The following is an 18401-nucleotide window of genomic DNA, read 5'->3' as shown; positions in this document are numbered from 1 at the left end:
TTGGGGGTGGGGGTCGGGGGGGGGTGGGGGGGGGGGGGGGGGGGGGGGGGGGGGGGGGGGGGGGGGGGGCGCAAACGGCGCGATCGCACCCCCTTGTATTAAGAAAAATAATGATAATGAATTTTACTATATAAAGTGTCATTTCCGGCCATGTATTATTTTCACGAAATTCCCCCCACCTCCCTTTCAAAACAGATCTGCGCCCTTCCACACATCCACTACCACCAAATTCTGCATCCGCCCAATGTAGGGCCTATGTTGTGGGTGCACCATTCGGAAACGAGCGAGTGCCACTGATTAGCAAGGGATTTCTAAATAATAACACTGTTTACATTCACCAATGACATTTTATTTTTATTTTCTCATCCGTCTGGATGTTTTGGCAAACCATTTGCTAAATAATAATATAAAAAAATCTAATTTAATTTTTTTTTCCAACTTCCTCTGGCGATCTGTAAAAAATAAGTTCGGTAAACAAGGTATAAAAATAAAAATTTTGCGTCGCACCGGAAACGCGTTTCAGATAAGAAGAGCTTGATGCTGAGCAACAGCGCAGAAACGAGCTGACCATGAGAGTCAGGATTATGAGTCAGGATTCATCATAGGCTATGTTCCATAGAGCTATTAAACAACTGACAAGATGGCGCAGCAATGCAGAGTTATGTATGTGTACCATCCAAGATGGCCGTCGTAGTAAAGCGCCACCTTCAGGCTTAGTATACATATTATTCATAGAGATATAATAAGAATACTAGAGCGCTAACCCCAACGTATTCGATGTTCGAAATACGCAGAACGGTGTGTGTGTACCATCCAAGATGGCTGCCATAGATTTAGCCAATCAAATTTCGCTAAGCACCATCGTTTGCAATTGCGCCCTCAATTTACTCAGAAAGTTCAGTACAGTTAGTTACCCGTATGTTGAAACTCGAGCGTTGCGGTGTTTAGGTGTAATATACATGATTTTAATTTTCATTCCTTGGTACTTTATTTTTGAATAAGATGCTCCACTTGGCCTCATTTTGGCTACAATAGTTTAATAATTTGTTATTACCATTACTCATTATCATTAATGAAATAATAGTCAGTCAGAGGGCTTATTAATATTTAATAATATGTATACTAAGCCTGAAGGTGGCGCTTTACTACGACGGCCATCTTGGATGGTACACATCCATAACTCTGCATTGCTGCGCCATCTTGTCAGCACTCTAGTTGTTTAATAGCTCTATGATATTATTACATATTAATAAGCCCTCTGACTGACTATTATTTCATTAATGATAATGAGTAATGGTAATAACAAGTTATTAAACTATTGTAGCCAAAACGAGGCCAAGTGAAGCATCTTATTCAAAAATAAAGTACCAAGGAATGAAAATTAAAATCGTATACATTACACCCAAACACCGCAACGCTCGAGTTTCAAACTAGCTGTACCGCATAGAGATATAAGCTCTATGCTGTACCGAACTTTCTGAGTAAATTGAGGGCGCAATTGCAAACGATGGTGCTTAGCGAAATTTGATTGGCTAAATCTATGGTAGCCATCTTGGATGGTACACACACACAGTTCTGCGTATTTCGAACATCGAATACATTGCGGTTAGCGCTCTAGTATTCTTATTATACCTCTATGCTATGTTCAGACACAACGACTTACGCTAGCGTAACGTTAATAGAGTGGTGTGAACTTGTGCGCGGCGTAGCGAACGCCAGTATTATCGCGCTATCACTGGCGTACGGTAATCCAGCAACAGACCCCAGATTAGCGTACGCCACTGATTTACGACAGTCACGCATCGGTGATTTTGAACTCAGCCAAGACTTGACCAATCAAAATAAACCTAGATGTAAACAGAAAATAAAATGCGCGAATTACTAATACGAATATTTCGCGCGAATACTTACGCTAGCGTTCATTAATCGCCCAGTCTGGACATCTCACTAGTTACGCCATGGATTAACGTACGCCCGGCGTTAGATACGCCTGGCGTATCTCACAGGTCTGAACGTAGCCAAAGAGATATAATAAGAATACTAGAGCGCTAACAGCAATGTATTCGATGTTCGAAATACGCAGAGTTGTGTGTGTGTACCATGCAAGATGGCTGCCATAGATTCGGCCAATCAAATTTCGCCTGAGCACTATCATTTTCAATGGCGCCCTCAATTTACACCGAAAGTTCAGTACGGCTTTTTTGAAACTCGAGCCTTGCGGTGTATGAGTGTAATGTACACGATTTTAATTTTTTTTAAATATTTGAATAAGATGCTCTACCTGGCCTCTTGTTGGCTACGACAGTTTAATAATTTGTCATTATCAATACTAATTATCATTAATGAAATAATATTCACTCAGAGGGCTTATTTATGGGAATAATATGTATACTAAGCCTGAAGGCGGCGCTTTCCTACGGCAGCCATCTTGGATGGTACACATACACAACTCTGCATTGCTCCGCCATCTTGTCAGCACTCTAGTTGTTTAATAGCTCTATGGGATTCATGAGATAAACCATTGGCCGTATTCGATTGGTCGTTCTTTGAAAAAAAAAACAAAAAAAAACAAAACAAAACATATAATATAAAATTAAACAATAAGCTTAACGTTGAAGAAAACTGGTAAATTACTCGACAAAACAAAACGGCTGCATAGTTACCGCGATACACGCTGCGTAATCAAGGCTGCTTCGGATTGTTGTGGCAGTATGGTTTTTTTTCGTAAAAAAATGTTTTCATCCAGTTTTTAAATTCTGTTATCCTACAATTACTTTTTGATCTTAATGTGGGTAAATATTATAAATTTTATTTCCTGAAATTTAATCTAAATTACATTATCGCAAATGTTGTTGCCAAATCGGCCATAAATTGCTAAATAGGCCATATTTTTTTGGTCACGTGCATAACTTAACGCTGATCATTAGCGAAAGGTCCACTGATTAATCTCAGATAAGAAAGTATAATACATACTCCAAGTATTGAAATACACGCCATCGTGTTAGGATTCAATATTTCGACATTAATTATGTCATCATCAGGAATAAAAAAAATTATGTCATCATCAGGAATAAAAAAATCTAATTTAATTTTTTTTCCAACTTCCTCTGGCGATCTGTAAAAAATAAGTTCGGTAAACAAGGTATAAAAATAAAAAATTTGCGTCGCACCGGAAACGCATTTCAGATAAGAAGAGCTTGATACTGAGCAACAGCGCAGAAACGAGCTGACCATGAGAGTCAGGATTATGAGTCAGGATTCATGAGATAAACAATTGGCCGTATTCGATTGGTCGTTCTTTAAAAAAAAAAAAAAACAAAAAAACAAAACATATAATATAAAATTAAACAATAAGCTTAACGTTGAAGAAAACTGGTAAATTACTCGACAAAACAAAACGGCTGCATAGTTACCGCGATACACGCTGCGTAATCAAGGCTGCTTCGGATTGTTGTGGCAGTATGGTTTTTTTTCGTAAAAAAATGTTTTCATCCAGTTTTTAAATTCTGTTATCCTACAATTACTTTTTGATCTTAATGTGGGCCTATATTCCTTCCTGATGATGACATAATTAATGTCGAAATATTGAATCCCAACACGATGGCGTGTATTTCAATACTTGGAGTATGTATTATACTTTCTTATCTGATCATTAGGTTATGTTATTTTCGCTCGTTGTCTACGAAGTCTATCGAACCAGTCAAATGAAAATAATACTCAACGAAAATTCGTACTCAACGAAGTAACCAGTCGAATAAGCCCATTGATAACCTGTCCGCGCGCGCGGTATGAAAATATAAACATGTTTTTGATATTTTCATGTTAGTCATTTGTTGATTATTCAGGTAGGCCTATATTCATGTATTCTACTTAGCATTTCTCTTAAACGTTAGTTAGAATAGGCCAAGATGTTACTACAGCATATGCCATGGCCTGCTAGATTGAGAAGGCACATTTGTGCTACTGTAGGCCTAGGGAGGGCCTAGGCCTCGACTAGAGAGTTTGCTAGGCCTAGGGGTTTCGGCCTAGGCCCCTAGGCGGTAGGCTAGGACGAGGCCTAGGCCAAGTCATGACCTAGTAGCATAGGCTGAGTGAGGAGGTAGGCCCAAGGCATCTAGCTAGAGGAGGGCTTTAGGCTAGGCCAACTTCGGCCGCGCCCCTTTGAACGCAAAAATTTATGTTAATGGAGTGACCTTTTTTTTCCCAAAAGTAAAACAATGATTGGGCCGCGAGAATGAAAGTTGTAGGTTTGCGTCCAAAAAGTTTTGAAAACACATGAGGCATTTTTTCATTTTCATTATTCATATTTTTTTTATAAATGCTGTCTACAAGCCACGGCATTGGTAATTTTACATTTTATTCCCAAGAAACAATGCTTACAGTCATAAATGTACACTAGCCTATAAAACAGATCCTTTTCTACATTTAAGACTTCTTTAAACATACGAGATTTCCTATTGGTCAGAAAGATCGATTTGACCCATAAATACTAAATGACCTCAGCAATGATCGGCGATCATGGTGCGATGTGGCCAGGCCTGCCTTCGCTCAGTGTTCGCGACGAGTGATCAGTGATGAATAGATCGTTTTTCTGTCTGTTTACGACTTAGAAAGTCCGTTTTTTAAAAATAATGAAATTTTCAAAATAAGGAAAATTTTTGTGCAGTAGCTTTTTAGGCATGCGGGTGGTAGACGCAAACCTACAACCTTCATTCCCGTGGCCTTGAATGATTGCTACCATTTCAAGACTCGTCTATCTATATTAATTGGCTCTGTGATATGTTGCATGCACTTAGATCACCTTCGCTAACTAACGGGCACATAGAAAAAACGCTGTGGCTATAATTACGATGAGTCTTGAAAATAGCCCCATTCTTATGACGATGGGTGGCGCATGCGTGGTTAATGTCCTTGTCGGTCGAAACTTGAACTGAATGTCTAGAGAAAGGGCACGTAGCTCAGATGCGGTAGAGGCCAGTTAGCCTCCGCACAGCGGGCTAGCTAGGAGTTAACTTCCCAATTCATCACTAGAAGGACCCCACTAATCAAATTGTCGGTGCGATCACACACTTGTACTGTATTATAAAACTATTAAATTGCGTACGTTTCATTCTGACTTCACAGTTTTTATCGCCAGTTAGGGGTTTTGTACTTAAAAAAGCAAATTATATTTGTAATTGAATTAGTGTATATAGTATTGTAACTGTATTTGTAAATTTACAATAATTGTTGTGAATGGGAGTAATTTTAATTGATATTCGCCATTGAAATTTAAATTAAATTTATATATCTAGGTGTCAGATGGTGCACAAATCATTGGTGTAGTGTCTATCAACACTACAATAATGACATTGCACAACTGTAAAAATAAAGATAAGTACAGTAGGTTATGCATAAATAGATTCACCATTTGCCTACAGTTAAAAACCCACTTTCTTGAAGCGAGTAGAAAGAACCACAATTACGAATGAGTAATACAAGATAAATCATCATCGTAGTCTGTGTAAAAAATTCAGTAATTATGTGGGCTTTTGATTATGAATACCAGGGAAATTGAAACGCTTTATGTTGATGTTGTGTGGGAGTAAATAAAATAAATAAAAGAAAGGCAGACAACTTGTTTTATTTATCAATTTGACAAGGAAAGCTTAGGCCAGGCATATTAAAAAAATTAGTGCATTTAATATTTTAATAATTATAATTATTAGTATTTAAGGGTATTAAACTCAGTGAATCTATCTAAAAAAGACCCATCATATTTGATACAATGTTATTTGTATCTTTCTAGCTGTCTGGTATTACTGTATTAAGAAATCTGGATGGATGAATAGAATTTTACATTGCAACTCTTTCATTAATGGCATGTCATCTCCACCAAGTGGTAGTAAAAAAACTCCCAATTAAACTACCATGTGCCTCAACCAGCAAACTACTGAAGCTAAACAGTTTCTCAGTAATTCGACTATACTCCTTTCTTCCCCAAGTAAGTTTTCTGGCAGATCATGGTACCTGTAAGACACAAAAAAGTTATTGTACAGTGTATGGTGTTCACATTCATCAACAGCAGCATGCAAGATGGCTGAAAATAGTGAGGAAGAGAGATTTGTACACAGGAGTACCGCTGATGAAACGGATGCTAAAGATTCATTCTGCCGAAGATGCGCAGATTCCGACTGCATCGGAGATGAAGCTAGCTCTTCAGTCACATGGTTGGGATGTTGTTGCAGGATACACATGTTTCCAAATGGGATGTCCATTCTGTGAAGAAGCAGAGAAGAAGCTTTATGTAAATATGACTTCAGGTATGTATTAAACGGGCTCAAAGCAACATGAACTAAAATTTAAATTCAAAATTTGTTTGTGATTTTATAGAACAAATAAAATGTGTCGTACCGGTATCGTAAATCTTGTATCATATTTCAAACTTCAACCAAATTCACCCTAATATAGGCAGCCACTTTAAAATTTAAGGGTTTTTTTGATTAATTATATTATATTACAAGTAAAGTTTTCGATAAACATTGTAAATTATTTTTAACATTGAAAGAACGAAATGAATATATAATTACTTTTATATTACATGACTAATATGTTAATGTTATATATTATATACAATACTTACTCATTATATATTCTTATTTTATTTATTTACTTTTTTAAACATTTATTTTTTTTGTAAACCCCTTTTATATTAAGATCATACTTGTTCCACTGCAGTATTTTCCCAGCCGCCCCATTGGTGCCACCCCTGTAACACTGACATCGGTGGCACCAGCTGATGCTTAGAGGGCGCAATTTTTCCTGTTACAATGCATGAACCACTGTCATTGGATTACACATATTTTACCATCTACCGTAATCCATAAAATCCTGCTCCCTTACACCCACCAGCGATTATCCTCTTTGAGCATAACTTGTGGTGCTATGTGGCGTTGTATTTTCAATCCCTGATCGTCATCTTAACCTGATACCAAATTTTGGAGATATGAACATTGTATACAAACAATGTATTTTTATTACAATTTGCATCTTTTGCAGGATTCCACATCTGCAAGTGTCAAAAATTTCAAGGTCCTTGGCGCCACTTACAAGACAGTATCAGTGTTGCGAAACGAGAGAATATTTCATTGGATGCTGATGAGAATGTGACTAAGTATCAGGATGATGTGGAAAGACGCAAGGAAGAATTAGACGAAGGCATCACCAGATGGATGGAATCAAGTGAGTTTAGTCAACTGGAGCAGCGAACTAATGGAGCTTTCAAAAAATTATTCCAGATTGAGGTATTACAACATTGCTTTCTTTTTTGCTTGAAAAAAATTTATTGAAAAAATTCATCTGGATCCAATATTAATTATTGGGTTGAATTTGTTCTTTTTTGATGATCCAATTAATATTTAAAAAACAAAAATTAAAAAAAAACGTATTCACACGCAGTTTCGCTGATACTCTATGAGTGTTTTCAAGTGAACTGTGGTGTTGCAGCTTGGTCATAGTATAACCTTGGTGGAATTCAGGTCGAAGTGCGCCATCAGTCGTTTTGGTGTTATGAAGACTGGTAGTCTTTGGGCATTCCCTTCCCCTGCAATGGATGAGGTCGTCGTAGATATGCGACAGTTTGGGCCCATCGTCATCCCTATTTAAAGTTTTGTGTCCTTTCTTTTGATTTGAAGGGATTTGTGAACCCATCTCTCAAACCATGAACTTTGACTAAAATCGTTGCATCCCAATTGGGGGACATGGTTTGTGCGAGAATCTGGTCTGTTATGGCTGATTTATGAATTGCGGCGGTGGTGTCCAAGGATCTGGTCTTTCAAGTTCTGACACCTACTGTATTCTTTTTTTCTAACATCAAGTATCTAACTATATACACAATACGTCATGATCTATGAAGATTTGTCCACATTACCAGGTTTTATACGTAAAAATGCCTTTGATTCTTTTGAAGGATCCAGTATGGCATCATCATGCCATATATGAGGCATGCCATCCAAACACCAGCCTACTGTCGCTAATAGCAAATAATTAGCATAATAATGTAGTGAGTATTGTATACTTTAGTACAGAGAATCCATAGTACTTTTATGTATAATATTAACTTTGGCAATAGAAAGTCAGTTCCATTAGATGACCCATCATTTTAAAGCTTATAATGTGGAGAATAAGAAAATATTAAAAAGGTAATTTTTCATTTGTTTGGCACTGATGCTGGTTTTAGCATTGAAAGGTTCATATGTGGCAAAGACAAGCTAAACCAGTCACTCGTCGCAAATCCTGTTTTGGAGATAATGGCCAAAACATGCTGGAATTTCAAAATTTTGGAAATCTATTTTATTGCACTATACTAACCTTTATATATCTATACATCATGCTATGCTGTTATTTTCCTCATTTTCAATGTTAAAACAACAATTTTTAACGATTTGGTGATGGTTTCTGCCTAAGAAATGCCTGAAATTGTAAACTTTGAAGGCTGATTTCTCAAATATTGTTCTTTAAACAGCTGTATGTTTAAACTCGTGTAACTTCATAACGAAGTGTCGGATTTAAATGATTCTTTTACCATTTTATAGCTCTCATTTTAAACCCTATATTAATAACTAACAATTGATTTTCCGACGAGTGACTGGTTTGGCTTGTCTTTGCCACATATACAAATTTTTGTCACAGAAAAATTGATAGTATGGACAAAGGTTCTGAAAGAATGCATTAATCAATAATAAGTTATCAATTGACAAAACCTCTATAATAATTATAATAATGTTACATAACCTTTTAAAGCACTTAATGGTAATTGCTTAAATCAGGGGTTGTTATAAAAATGGGTTGGAAGGCCAAATTAAAGTTCAGATTTTACACTGAGTGCTGCATGCAAATCAGATGTTTGCAAATTTGATGTTTTGTTTGGGCTTGTAAAAACATTCATTCACTGTATACCACTTTTTCTCAGTTTAAATATTTTTTACAGATTGTAGGCACCGGGCCATGATGATAAGGGATTCTCTAGCCAAAGAATGTAGGCAGGCCAGACACAAATGGTTTTTAATATATTTTCGCTAGCCACAAAGAAAAAAATTCTGTTGGGCTGCATGTGGCTTGCCAGCTGCACTTTGTTTAGCTGTAGCTTAAATCATTATTTACAGATACATGATCTGCTTCAGTGTGATTTTTCTTTTAGGCACTCTCAGACATTGCTCTTAATAAGCTAAATGTTAAAGTTTGCAAGAAGGATAAAAAACTGTTTTTACCGCTTCATAACCATGAAATGAAAATCAGTGCTATAAAAGTTCTTGAGATGAAGAAAGTCACCCGAAGCAAACAGGTTAACTTGGAAGAAGCGACATACCCCAGGTCAGTTTGTTATAGTGATTACTTTTTTATCCAAAAGTGAGTATGTACAAAGCCATCCATAGTTATGCTCAGAGTAACCTTTTTGTTGAAGGGCTAGGCCAATGCCTTTTGTGTATATAACATCAGTTGTTCGTATATTTGAGCACTGTTTCTGTCATTTATCTATAATTGATATAAGTGTATACAATATTATTTACTTCATATACAGTATAAATCTTTCCTTATTGTGTGTGTTATTCAACTTGTTATTTCGATGTGCATATATTTGCCCCTTAATATAACCACTGATAATAATAATTGTTATATAATTGTACTTTACTCTTATTTTGATTTTCACAATTAAGTGATTAAAGTCAGTGATGGTGTGTGATGATCTATAAACTTTAATTTTGAAGCGTGGGGTTTTGAGAAACTAAATGCTGGTTGGTTGAATTTTTTTCTTCACCCTGAATTTCCCGCGGATAAACGTTCAAACCAACGAAGAGGTCAATTTGGGTCACCGACGGGTCATGACTAACACGGTATTGTGTTGCAGCTGAAAAATGTACAACACTGAACGCCAACCCTATAACGAAATCATGTTAAAATATGCATTTTTAGAACATAATCATGTTTTTGTTTTTTGACCCTTTTCTTGCTGGGAAAAAACACATAATAACCATTTAAAAACAAATGTTTTTTTACTCAGCAGAAACAGGCCCTAAGTCTTCATTCTGTAATAGTAGTAGGTGGTAGCCTTGTGTGTTAATAGAAAGCAAATATTGTAATGAAGTATCTTCTAAGGAAATTTCGGTATTTAAAAAATACTGGGGTATGATTCAGGTGACACCCTTACAAATGTTTTAGGAAAAGGTGACAATATTTTTAATTGTTATTTTATACCCTTAGATTGAATCCAGATGGTCTTTTTGGCTATCAGTTGTTGGATCCAAATGCAGAAGCGGTTGTACTAACTGTAAATGAGTTTGATGCTGTGGCAATTCACCAGAAGCTTCAGACATCAGTGCTCTCACTTCCCAGAGGTCTCTTAACTCTTCCACAGGAGGTAAATGAAATTTATTCTTAATTTGTTCAATATTTTTGATCAATATTATAATTGATCCAAATAAACCAATGGGCTTATTCGACTGGTTCATTTTGTTGAGTACAAATTTTCGTTTGAGTACAAATTTTCATTGAAAATTAACGTAACCAGAATGCGTTAATCAGCGTTAAGCATGTGACCAAAAAAAATATGGCCTATTAGTCAATTTAGCAACAGCATTTACATTAATATCATTTAGATTTAGATTAAATTTCAGAAAATAAAAATTATAATATTCACCCACATTGAAGTCAAAAAAATAATTGTAGGCAGAACAGAATTAAAAAACTGGATGAAAACATTTTTGTTTACGAAAAACCCATACTGTCACAATTGGAAGCAGCCTTTATTACGTAGCGTGTATCACGGTAACTATGCAGCCATTTTGTTTTTGGTCCAGTTTTCTATTTGACTGGTTGTCTTCGTTAAGTAGGATTTTACCACTGTGCAGGTGGGCATGGTAGAATGACAAGTCTAATACGGCCAATGACTTTTATCTTTATTATTGTAATTGAAGACCAAAGTTGCTAAAGACCATGGAAACTCTTTTTCTGGTCTTTTATTGGAGGGAGACCTGTATTTCAGCTAATGATCATGTGATATTAAAAATATATAGTAGTCAGTTTATTTTATAAGCATAAAATATTGATGAAATTATATTTATTTTTTCTTTTAGATTTTACCAATGCTTGAGCATTTCAAGAAAATTTTCCTGTGGTTTGGAAATGATGTCAGGTCTTGGGAAGCTGCAAGAAAATTCTCAAAGAAATTGAGTTCTAAACGCTGTCATCTTATCAGGTATGGCAAGACTTTGTATACCTTGTCTAGCGAACCCACCGCCCGCCCAGTATTGATAATTTTGAATAAAAATTAAATTTTATTTTTGGCCAATCAGAGCACCTGCCACCACGAAAAATGGAAATTTTATAAAAAAATATTTTTATTACCCCCTCTGAAATCTTGAGAAAAAAATAATTATATATTTCTTCCTTAATTATATAAATATAAAGCATTTAACAATCTAATTACTCACTGTGTAATTCTTTAATAAAATTATATTTTTACTTTTCCCCTTCACCTTAATGGAATTTGCTAAATGAAAAAACTAAATTTTAGTTTTATTTTTTATTTTATTTTCGGCCTCCTCTGATAATCTTTAAAAAATAGCAAGCTTTGCGAAACAAGGTATATGGAGTCTTGCCTAATTGAAGAAATTTAGATAAATGCATTTGCACTTAGGCCTCCTATAATCCTGGGTGGAGAGAGACAGCATGGATAAAGTGCCTTGCCCAAGGAAAAAAGAAACTTGCACAGCACCAGTCTCAAATCCCAACTAAAGGTTGAGTCCGACCAACAACCATTGCGCCAACCGCTTATCATTCAATACATTTTGTAAACTTTATGTGGCTATTTTCACAAAATTTGAAAATGTAAGCTTTATCTTGAATCAAACTGTTACCAATTTTTATTAGAACTTGATTGAAAATTTAGGTTTTGGTTTATGTCTTAAAAGTCTTTATTATGTAGCTAATTTAGATTTTTTCTATGTTATTTTTATGTCACCAGACCTTTGGATGAACTCCCAGCCCCACTGCAGGCCCTAAACATGAATATTGATTTGAGAAGTATACTGAAGAAAGCTCAGCCTGTTGCCCATAGGTCAATAGTTTCTTTCCAAAATATACGGGAGGAGGTTTTTCGTGAACTCACAGATACAGACCAAGTGGCTGGTGTCAAGGTATTACTGTTACATTAATTGAATCAATAATTGATTTCATCAAGGTATCAATTAATAATATGATGTTAAATTTACATAGTGCTTCATGTTAACAAAGCCTCTAAGCAATTTACAATATTACCCCTGGTCATTGGATCAACAGTGTTCTCTCAAAGCTGTTTCAGCTGTCAATTTTACCAGTAAAAATAACTGGCCAACCAGTAAAAATTTTGAGTTTGTAAAATAAAAGAACTACTGATAGGCCTAGGTAGCCTAGGGTGGCACTCTTTCAATAAATTAACATCATTCCAGCCTGAGTCTAGGCTATGGATATGTGTTGTTGTTTCTTCAAGTCATTAAACCCCACTCAAAAGGGATAATGCCTCACACTGCGCGCATTGCTGAATTTTTTACAAATTGACCAGTAAGAATGTTTCAATTGGGAGAACACTGGATCAAGCACATATGAAACACATAATCACCTCCCTGGGGAGAATTCCATAATGTTGCAGCTGTTATCAGCACATTTTATGTTTGAACCTTTCATTACCCACTTGTATTCCTGGGTGGACAGAGATAACCGTAGGTAAATTGCCTTGCGTAGGACACAAGCAAAGTGTACAGGGAGGGATTGAACTTCCCACCTCAAGGTTGAGGAGCGGTTTGGCACAACTGCTTCGCAAAACCACTCCTAATTTTGAAATTATTATACTGCCCTCTTTCCACTCCCCACCACTACCACCTCTTGCCTTAAATCAAATTATGCTCATCACAGCCTATGAAGGGTTAATGTTTTGATTATATATTTATTATACAGTGGCAGCGTTTTCCACAGCTCTGTAATATGCTGAAAGGTCACAGGAAAGGTGAATTGACAGTTTTTACTGGTCCAACAGGCAGTGGCAAGACTACATTCATCAGTGAATACTCACTGGACCTGTGTATGCAGGGGGTGAGTTTGTTGCTTTATATTGACTTCTTTCATATTATTGGTATGCTCAAATAAAAAAAAACTTTAGCACATAACAAAGCTTGAATAAATTGAAATAAAATAAACGAAAGCCAAATGTTCCTAAAGCCCCCTATCTTGAGTATCAAATTTTATTTGACCCAAAACTGTTGTATGCCCATATATAGTCATGATGTACGTATATATGATCATGATGTGATGTCATCATGACCATATTTAGGCATATCACATGTTATTGTCAAATAAAATGTGATAGTCTGAACAAGACCTTAATGAAAAGGAAAAGAAGGTGGATTTCATATACTGCCCTTGACGCAGGGTTCCCGGAATGCCGCCCTCAGCGGCGTGTGCAAAGCACAACTCAGAGTCAGAAGTGGAACATGAATTTCGATATAGTTTCGTAGTCAGATTTTCGAGAAAAACTTCAGCTATCGACAGAGACGTCACTGGGAGCTGTAATTTGTATGGCAAGGAGATGGTGCTACCCTTAATTCGTATTAAGGGAATTTACGCCCACAAACCTTGTAGTTATTAATATTTTGGTTATAATAGAAAATTTTTATTTTTTGATGACGTCACACTCACTATAGTTAGCATGCATACGTCATAAGCTAGATTACGTCACCTTTTCCTGGTAAGGCAAACTTGCCCGGCCTGCTTTTTTCATGGATAAACAAACACCACTGCTTTGCACATGAATGCCTTGCCTAGCTAGGGCTACAAGAGCCGCAAAGTTAGCATATAATACTTAAACAAGGTACGTTTGCAACTAAATTATTCTTAGGCCCTAGTTAATTTTTTTTCCTTATTTTAATTTATTTCTTTCGAAAGTGTACTTTCTATCATATATAATTGCACTGTCTACTTAGGCCTAGGCCTAGTCATTATGCTTCATCGTCCCCCGCTATACACAGTACATCGCTAGCCCCCCCCCCTCCACGCTACAGTACAGACGTTTGCTAGGCAACAGAATGTGATTGCACATTTCTTCACAGGTGTTCATGTAAATTTGCATATTGTTAGAACCAGCTGCATGTATTCCTTTGTGAAAATGAGTACCGTGGCGTACTCATTTTCACAAAGCATTTGCATCCCCTCTTGGAAAGAGGGAACTTCGAAATAATTATCTCCAATATCTTCGCTAATTAATCACCGTAATTTAGCTTACACGTATGCGTGGAGGGAGCACTTAAAATGTACAATAATCATTTCACTACCCGACAAACCCCAAACTTTATTCATGCATTACATAAATAGTTTCATCTTGCTGTACTCCAACATCACTGGCACATGGTAACAACCAACTGGCAGACCATTTTCGGTCACACATTACTCTCCATAATGCAGCACCCCTTAGTTCCGTGTCCTCTGGGTTAACAAATTTAAGTTCCATTAAATGATTTTCTATTACGATTTCAATTAACAGTTGATTTACATTGTCTAGGTGAATACACTTTGGGGAAGTTTTGAGATCAAGAATGTTCGACTTGCGAAAATTATGCTTCGCCAGTTATCTCAGTGAGTAAAACTTAAATAATTTCTCATGTAAATTGCTTTAATAAATAATTATTGATTATATCAATTAATTAAGGTAAATAAATTTATTAATTATATTATTATTATACAGAAATCTATTAAGAAATGTATTTTATCTTTAGTTGCTAAAGACAATGGAAACCCTGTCCCAAAAGTGGTCTTTAATTGGAGGGAGACCTGTATTAATTATATTGTATTAATAATTCATTCGTTAAATTACCTTGTCATTAAAAAGCAAAAAATATTTTAAAAAACAATGTACCTTCACCTATTTTTTTTGTTCAAGTGACTATTATGTGTACTGTTAAAAGGTAGACTATGAACAATAATGTTTTTTTCAATGAATGATCATCTGAAGATTAAATATTGAGAAGAATATGGAGGTGTTTGATTTATGGGCCGACAAGATCGAGTTGTTACCTCTTTACTTCTTAGACTTCCACGGCCAACAGGGTATCAAGGCAGTCGTTGAGGTATAGTATTAATACTGACATATTCTATAAAGTCCATCATGACATCATTTTAGCTTCCATTATATTTTTCTTGCGGCTGGGCTATGTTATATTGATTGCTTAAGCTAGACCATATTAACCTTGGTTCAGTTGTTGGAAGACACAAATGTAGCCTAGAAATAGGCTAGGTGAGATGGAATAACTTGGAGATTGAGAATTCTTGTAAAGTTATTTTGGACACTGTTTGGAAATTACTGTCATTTAGGACCCAGTATTGCCTTCAAAACGTTTTTTTTAATGGTATTATAGATCTTTTAGATCACTGTTTTCCAATGTAACTATCAAAACTCTAAAATATTCCAGTAAGAAAATGATGGCTCTCTTGGATATAACATGCAGTGGAACTATAGAGAGACACTTGTATGTGAGAGTAGTAAGTCTATATTTGATACGTTTGTTTACAGACCGGCAGAGAAGAGACTGTAATGGGAAACTTTCCCCCCTAATAAGCAGCCTTGTTCTGATGTTTAAGATCAGCCCCTTGCAGTTCTATACTCTTTGATATTAGTCACTAGAACTGGGATATATTTGTTCTTTTTCCAAAGGCGATGACACATGCTGTGTACGTACATGATATTGAGCATGTCATAGTTGACAACTTACAGTTTATGGTTGGCACTTCTGACAGAAACATCAATGACCGCTTTGCAGTATATGATGCCATCATCGCTACGTTTCGCACTTTCGCAACGAGGAATAATTGTCATGTGACTGTGGTTATTCATCCACGTAAGGTGAGGATTTCATGACACTCAAAAACGAATTATCATCCTCTCAAGCGTAGGCTCTAATTGGTGCAAACATAGAACATGAAAGTATATAATATATAATTCAGAAGATGAAAAAATTTAATATTGTTTTTGATTGTTTCCACCCATTTGTTTATTCAACCAAGGAAAAAGATTCCGACGAGCTGCAGACGGCATCAATCTTTGGGAGTGCCAAGGCAAGCCAGGAGGCAGACAACATTCTGATACTTCAGGATAGGAGGCTAACCTCCTTAAGGGGGAAGAAGTACATTCAGGTACTTTATTGTGATATAAAATAGTAAATTAATGCAAAACAATAGAACCTACCAAACACTACAGCCCTAATATCAAGTGCTGGTCCATAGTGGTGAATCCAGGGGGTGCAACAGGGGACCCAAAAAAAGGTAGAGGAAAGGAAAGGAAGGAGAAAAGTGGGAGCTTGGTACACCAAACCAGGCTAATATTTGATTTAAGTTCCATGTAGGCCTACCAGTGTTTATGCATTTCAACAAAAGTCTTGGAATACCAGCCCCCTTCTCCCCTCCCTCGTCCCACTCGGTGCTCCCTATGTCACATGACCCCAACCCAGATGTTTCTCTGGATTCCACCCTGGTTCTACACCCTTTTTCAACCAGGGTTCGGTTAGTAGAACTAAGTTTTCTGGGATGAACATTTGGCTCATGAGCAATTTAAAAAATCCATTGCATCTTCCAGAAGAGTAGGGGATTGCCCTGATTTTCTGGCTCAGTTCAGCCCATTTTGTTGTGGAATGTTGCCAACTACTGTATAAGCCTAGATCTATGCCTGAATTATTTTTCACTACCTAATTTTGGACTTGCCGCCCTCAGTTGCAGCCTCCTGCAATTTTGGATAATGCCATATACTGTATATGGAATATTTCATGACTTCCTTTACTTTTGTTCTGTTATTCATGTTCTTGTATTTTTAATACTCAGGTTGCCAAGAATAGATTTGATGGAGACCTTGGTATTGTGCCTCTGTTTTTTGACAAGGACTCACTATGTATGTCAGCCCCTCCCAAAACAAGGACCAAGAAGTCACCAAAACTGAAGAAGGATGATAACGAGTCGCAAGTGCTTGGCGCTAAACCTGTTTCGCTGACAGATATTTTTATTGAAAATGATAAACTAGCTGAATGAACTGTTACATCATGACAGCATGTGACACTGCTTCATTTTATTGATTGGTAATGCCATGTTATATGGGATAGCAAAATCGCAAATACAACGTTTGCAGCGCTGCAAAATATGGCAGCTAGAGTCGTAACTTAACCAAACCGAATGCTCACATAATTCCAGTTTTGATGGACTTGCACTGGTTGCCTATTCAACCACGGATTAAGTACAAACTGGCACTGTTTGTTTACAAGAGATCTGACCTTGTGGATCATTATGAACCATCGCGTAGAAGCCTACGATCATTGTCCCAAAATCTGCTTCAAGAGCATTGGGCCAGAAATCAGTATGGTCAGAGATCATTTTATATTGCAGCCGCAACTGTATGGAACAGCTTACCAGCAACAGTTAAATGCTCTTCTAGTCTGAACAGTTTTAAGAATAACTTGAAAACATCATTATTTATGGATGTTTTCTCCGGTTGTTAATGAACAAAGCGCCATGAGCGCCAATTTGGATTGAGGATACTGGTGCTATACAAGTTTTCATTTATTATATTTATACTGTAGTATAAATTAGCTGAATGAACTGTTACATCATGGTAGCATGTGACACAGCTTCATCACTGAGCAATGATCTACTAAGTGGTCGTTATGGCTGAACAACTCCACAGCAAAAACGTATCTAGGAGTGGGGGTGGGTAGTTGATGGGGGAGCGTGAAGGTGAAATGGGGTGAGGGGAGTTAACTCACAAAATAAGGTGATTGGAGGTGATTTTTAACTACTTGAGCGTACTGTGCACCGCTGGTTAAGCCACTGCTTCACAGCCTGGCACAGTTTTTCTTAGATTTTTCAGCTGATGTATCAAGAGCATAATTAACCTAATAAAAACACTAGTTTAACTGGTGAGAGGTGAATAATTTTGTGCATTCATAGCTATTGATTAATGCATTCTGATTGGTCAAGCTTGACTTACTCTGGAAAGCTTCACTGAATGTTCTGGTGCTCTTATAGCAAAATATGCTGCTTTTTTTATATAATGCTAGAAATTGGTGCTACGCTTGACGCAGGGTTCCCGGAAAATCCCAGGGTTCTTTGTGAAAATGAGTACTGTGGCGTACTCATTTTCACAAAGCATTTGCATCCCCTCTTGGAAAGAGGGAACTTCGAAATAATTGTCTTCATATCTTTGCTAATTAAATTAATCACCGTAATTTAGCTTACACTTATGAATTTAGCTAGCTCTTAAAATGTACAATAATCATTTCACTACCCGACAAACTCCGAACTTTATTCATTTGGCCTACATAATAGTTTCATCTTGCTGTACAACATCACTGGCGCAT

The 18401-nt window shown here is 36.6% G+C and overlaps 1 protein-coding gene across 3 annotated transcripts; it reads left to right on the top strand.

Moving 5' to 3' along the window:
- Positions 1-3637: 3637 nt before the first annotated feature.
- On the top strand, positions 3638-17354 carry LOC117100109 (twinkle protein, mitochondrial-like). 3 transcript variants are annotated; one of them, XM_033239679.1, is made up of 13 exons: positions 3638-3845; positions 5789-6302; positions 7039-7283; positions 9179-9351; positions 10240-10396; positions 11112-11233; positions 12002-12173; positions 12970-13104; positions 14567-14640; positions 15017-15131; positions 15716-15904; positions 16066-16194; positions 16876-17354. In XM_033239679.1, exons 2-13 carry the CDS (start codon positions 5858-5860, stop codon positions 17077-17079), a joined length of 2160 nt encoding a protein of 719 aa, XP_033095570.1. In that variant the 5' UTR covers positions 3638-3845; positions 5789-5857; the 3' UTR covers positions 17080-17354. The 3 variants fall into 3 exon arrangements, with proteins under 3 accessions (XP_033095570.1, XP_033095572.1, XP_033095571.1); XM_033239681.1 differs by having other exon boundaries at positions 3639-3845; positions 5989-6302; XM_033239680.1 differs by having other exon boundaries at positions 3639-3845; positions 5985-6302.
- The last annotated feature ends 1047 nt before the right edge of the window (positions 17355-18401 follow it).

Source organism: Anneissia japonica, unplaced genomic scaffold, assembly GCF_011630105.1.
Source record: "Anneissia japonica isolate Jap-2015-1 unplaced genomic scaffold, ASM1163010v1 scaffold241_len727266_cov204, whole genome shotgun sequence".
In the NCBI taxonomy this organism is placed as follows: Eukaryota; Metazoa; Echinodermata; class Crinoidea; order Comatulida; family Comatulidae; genus Anneissia; species Anneissia japonica.
The sequence above is the reverse complement of the archived record's forward strand: the minus strand, read 5'-3'. Positions and strand labels throughout refer to the sequence as shown.